At 45.8% G+C, this 5,000-nt stretch overlaps 1 protein-coding gene across 3 annotated transcripts in view; it reads right to left on the bottom strand.

Annotated features, from left to right (window-relative positions):
* Positions 1–5,000, bottom strand: part of LOC122256180 (glucose dehydrogenase [FAD, quinone]-like) — an 8,872-nt gene that overhangs the window by 394 nt on the left and 3,478 nt on the right. For 2 of the 3 annotated variants that reach the window (XM_086556138.1, XM_086556139.1), the window contains exons 2-13: positions 4,403–4,663; positions 3,955–4,157; positions 3,606–3,795; positions 3,323–3,457; positions 2,793–2,914; positions 2,565–2,621; positions 2,196–2,309; positions 1,658–1,814; positions 1,261–1,418; positions 959–1,136; positions 674–747; positions 363–514 (exon numbers count right to left, since the gene is read on the bottom strand). In XM_086556138.1, the coding sequence (XP_086412264.1) occupies positions 363–514; positions 674–747; positions 959–1,136; positions 1,261–1,418; positions 1,658–1,814; positions 2,196–2,309; positions 2,565–2,621; positions 2,793–2,914; positions 3,323–3,457; positions 3,606–3,795; positions 3,955–4,157; positions 4,403–4,535 (1,673 nt within the window). In that variant the 5' untranslated portion in view covers positions 4,536–4,663. Of the gene's footprint in view, positions 1–362; positions 515–673; positions 748–958; positions 1,137–1,260; positions 1,419–1,657; positions 1,815–2,195; positions 2,310–2,564; positions 2,622–2,792; positions 2,915–3,322; positions 3,458–3,605; positions 3,796–3,954; positions 4,158–4,402; positions 4,693–5,000 lie in introns of all 3 variants that reach the window. The other variant, XM_086556137.1, reaches the window with a different exon arrangement.

Raw genomic sequence — 5,000 nt, 5'->3', positions numbered from 1 at the left:
TTATAAATACGCATTTTACGAAATATTATTGGAACGCTTGCCACGTCCTCTGTCTGGGGGAGTGTTGACAATATCAGGCGGATAAACATTTAAAGTATCACAGCATCGTCACTGTCCTTCGCACCTTACGATGGTCGTAGCGTAACGATACTTACAATCCTGTCCAGTGACTAGAGATAACCTACACCTTTTCTAGAAGTGTACTTTAAGTATAACCGCAAAATGGAAAATGTACACTTATATCTCGTCGAGACTCATATCTCATCAAGACAAACTTTGATATAGATCACTGGGATCTCATTTCTATACTAGTGAAAAGTGAAATATAAACCCATATTACTAACAAACCCTAAAAGACGTACTTGAGGTTGTGATCGAGGACGCTGTACGGGTCAGAGCCGGGGGCCATTTTGCACGTGCCGCACGGGTGGTACGTGGTGGACGCCATGTGCATAGAGTAGCACGCCCAATAAGCGTCCGACCCTGGGACCTCATGTTCACACCCGGGCAACACCTGAGTGAGGCAGAGATCATCCCGATTACCTTTGGGGAAAGAGTCACCTGAGACACACCTACTTTGCATTCACCTATGACGGAAGGAGCGTGGAGTAGAGAGTAGGGAGTTTGCTAGCTCAGTCGATGAAATTCAAGGATTAAGTACGTAGGCACAGACCTTATTGTTGAAGACTGCTTCGAAGTCGTTCCGAAGCGCTGAGGTATTGCCTATCGAGATCGCGAACTTGATACCTGGTGGAAGGTTAATGAGTCAGATTTCACGTCATGAAGGAGAAGGAGTCATAAAGTGCATTAAAAAGCCGACACAATTACAAATCCATGAAAAACAGCAAGACAGCTATGCAAGTAAGTGATAAATGATGTGATTTGTAGATCAAAGTAACAGGTAAAGAAGTCGTTGTGTATTTGGAAAAGAACGAGTCGTAGAAAAAGAGTTATTTACCTCTGACGAAAGTCTTGATGTCGTCAGGATGGCTGAGGAAGTTCGGGTCAATGAGTGGCGCTCGCATCGGGTCACGTGACGCCAGAGTGACGGTCCCGCGACTCTTGGGTCGGGTCAACATAGGCCCAATCATGAAACCGTCGCGACCGAAGATGTCGCCGAAATATTGGTTAAACAGCTGGAAAGGGAAGAGCCACACAGACAGGATAAAACAGATGCCAATAAAACATAAAATATGCAGGGAAGAGAAAAGGGCCCTCAGATGGTTGTTATATATCAGGAAACAGATTCTAGATTTGCACCTTTCTCCTGTAGCCAACCAGGTCCCAGAGAGCGAGTCCGTTGTCCATCGCCGGGGTGCCGGAGAGGAAAAGGTACTGAAGGTCAGGCCAGTGTGGGTCCCCCTCTGGCGATAGACTCCAAGCATTCCCCTCAATTCCGAATGGACTCGTTAGGGGGCCTGTGAGGGGAAGGACACTCTGATCAAGGAAAAAAATGAGATTTCTTGAACTCCTCCAATTTACAGCAATTGGATAATATAACTGGTGCCCACAGTATGTAAGTGTATGTGATTTATAAATACATTCATACATATTCATACAAACACATATACATGTGTGTGTGTATGTGTGGTGTTTGTGATACACACACACTGACAGTTCGAGGAGTCTTGATACCGTTCTCCACACAAGCACCTACCCTGTCTGTTGAGGATGTAATCCTTGATGTTCTCTGGGTCCATCAGCCTCGGGATGGAGGTGCCGACGCCCTTTCGTACCATCCAAGCAAGGCCGAAGATGGACGGATGATCCTGCAGGTTGTGACCTACTCCAGGGAGGTCAATTACCAAGGGAATCTGGGAACAAAGGCAGAGCCAGGTCAAGATTCTGTAGGCTTCTGGGATACGGCTATATTCGAAAAGGAAATATTTGTAGATCCAACGACGCTCTTGTCGCTGACCCTTTCGCGGAAGGAGGCAGACTTTGATTCAGTAACTGCTAAAGAAATTAGCATCTGTGGAGGTACCTCGGCAGCCAGAGGACCCATGAGTGCAGCCTCTGAAGCCCAGGACTGAAAGCAACACTTAGCCGATGGGGCTCGTCACACTGTATCCCAAAAACGTTGCTTTTCTTCCGTTTCTTTTTAAGCAACGGAATTCAGTGTTGCCAGCGAGGGTATTTCTCGTCAGATTTCTCGTGAAGAACTTTTCTTGAGTGAAGAAGCATGGACGCCTTACCTTGTGCTGCTGCAGGTGCTTTGCCGGTCCCACCCCCGACAGCAGCAGCAGGTGAGGTGACCCGACGGCGCCTGCCGACAGGATGACCTCCTTCCTCGCCATCGCCGTCCGCATCTGTTGAGAAAAAGATGATTCTTGAGTGAGCACAGAGCAACACATCGGAACGACATTAACCATTGTCCATAGTAGGCTTTTTCTTTTCAAGAATGACAGAAAAGGAGTAAATCAATAAGGATCATACATGAGTGTGTACGTAGTCACACATGTCCATGACATGTATGCCATACAGCTAAGTGTCTGTATGTATAGGTAAATTCATTCATACTCACATTCACAGATGACTAAAACCAAAAACTTCTATGAACTTACTTTTCCTTTCTGCTGGAATCGAACACCGACTGCCCGCTTGTTTTTATCAAAGAGAATCTGAGGGAAAATACACACATTTGTTTATGAAAATCGTACACGAAGATAAACGTGTACCGATGTGTTATACATATTATAATGATGAATACATACATAAATACATACATATTCAAACACACATGAGCACGTGTGTATGGATTTCCATAGTACTACCAAGGCAAAGACACCTACCTTGGTGACATGAGCGTTGGTAGCCACATGTAAATTAGGCCTCGAAGCGGCTGGCTTGATGTAGGTCTCGGCGATCGACCCCCGCATTCCGTTGCGCTGAGTCATGTCCGCGACTGAGAAACCTGATAAGAGATTCTCGTTATTGCCGACGATTTTGATACAGCTTTGGCTGGTCTTAGACTCGGTGTCTTCTCTTGAGTGATACAAAATGCACACGAACGCACACACACACACGCACACACCGTGAATAATAGTAATATCGAAAAGATCAGCTAAAAGTATAGTAACTATACTTTCATAATAGTTTGGATGTGTTTTTAGATCCTTCTCACATTAAGGCATAACAAGTAACCAAATCAATAACAAAAGATCAGAGCAAAAGAATATATTCACTGGTGAGAACCTCCCCCTTTCAAAAAAAGGAAAAAAAATTGAAATAAATTGTAACCTTGCTCTTCTTTTCTGCCTGCAATAAAGGTTTTTATGATTTAAGTCCGAGTGAGTGGCAACTCCTTGCTTCCTTGACTCACCGATCTGCTCCGGGCCGTTGGGGTCCACCACCTGGTAGCCGAGCTGCTGACCTGCCCTCAGGAAGCCGGAGAGAAGGGGCGTACTCCAGCGCTTGTCCTCCACCACCAGAGGTCCCCCGCGGCCGTGGTAGGATGCTGTGCAGGCCGGAAAGGCAATGCGTGAATGATTACGTGTACTGATCAGGAAAATGCAGTACATGTTATGCCTTCAGTTATGACATATATACGATTGCCTTGAGAACGCTAGAGTGGCTGGTCATTATACTTTTTTTCTGATGCTCACCTGTATCATTATTCCTTTTCCCGCGATAGTCCTCGGCTTTCTTGAAGTAGCCGAGGACGGATTCGTAGCTCCAGCCTGGGTTACCCAGAGCCTCCCAGTTGTCATAGTCCCTCCTGTTGCCTCGCACATACATCATCCAGTTAATGCTGGAGGTACCGCCCAGACAGCGACCGCGCGGGAAGTGAGACGCCTGATAAAGGTTTTCTTTCAGCTTACTGACTCACGGGGAAGCCTTTGGGAAATTCTTGATAAATTTAATCTTTTATTGATACGGTTTCGTAAATAATGCCGTGATTATGTTGCCTACCAAGTGAGTATGTTACCAAAAAATCATTCAAATCATGCTTACATTATCTTGGAAGGCCCTGTTGCTGTACCGCTGCGGCACGGTGCGGAATTTCCAGTCCACGTCGCTGCCGATCAGCGCTAAGTTGAAGGCAGGCACGAAGCTCTCGGGGGGCGGCACGCCTCCGGACTCCAGCAACAAGACCTTCCAGTGCCCGACCTCTGTTAGCCTCGACGCTAGGATTCCTCCGGCGGTACCTGATCCCACTGCTCGGGCGAAGGATAGGGTGGAGTAGAGATCACATTCTTAACGTATACCTTTCGTATCCATTGAATCGATTAAAATTCATAATCACCAACCATTACAAAACCCCCCCACTAAGAAACTTCCTTTGTTAGCGTCCCAGGATTGGTGCGTCAACTTCGAGGTGTAAGAAAACCATAAGATACTACTACTACTACTGAGAGAGAACCCCAACACCAATCTGACAGTGACACGCCACCATACTCACCCACAATGAAGTCATACTGGCCCGAAGGAACGTTTCGATCAGCGTAGTTCTGCTGCCCGGCTTCTCTGACCACGGCTAAGATCACCATCCTTAGTAACGATGTTATCACCGTCCGTATAAAACTGTTGATCATCTTTGGGGATATTTATCGAAGAACTAGGATAGGAGATGGGGTTTTATGGTCCTTGGTCCCAAGTCTATATTTTTCTTTTACTTCCCTGCATGGGTAAGGGTCTCGAGACTTACTTACTACACCTCCCACTGGAAAATGTATGGTATAGTATAATTTTCTGTAAAAATGATAAGAAAGTGAATAGAAAAATAAATGATAATAATAATTTGGCTGTAAATCCTAACCCTCTGAAATATATATATATAACATTGCACGCTGATAACCAGTTAATGCTACACTTGATATTACCCAAATCAGATAAGTGATCAGTATTTTTTAAGACAACCTTGATAGAAAGAGATAAAAATAAGCCGTCTAGTTGGTACAGTGGTAGCTTCACACCACCGTGGCCGGCAGATCGAGCCCCGTCCAAGCTCGTGAGTTTCCACTGTCGCCTGGCGGTCACTGCTATGGCTGGACACCACG

The sequence above is a fragment of the Penaeus japonicus genome, unplaced genomic scaffold (assembly GCF_977035675.1).
Source record: "Penaeus japonicus unplaced genomic scaffold, GWHDUDI00000001_assembly GWHDUDI00000031, whole genome shotgun sequence".
NCBI classification, from domain to species: Eukaryota; Metazoa; Arthropoda; class Malacostraca; order Decapoda; family Penaeidae; genus Penaeus; species Penaeus japonicus.
The sequence above is the reverse complement of the archived record's forward strand: the minus strand, read 5'-3'. Positions and strand labels throughout refer to the sequence as shown.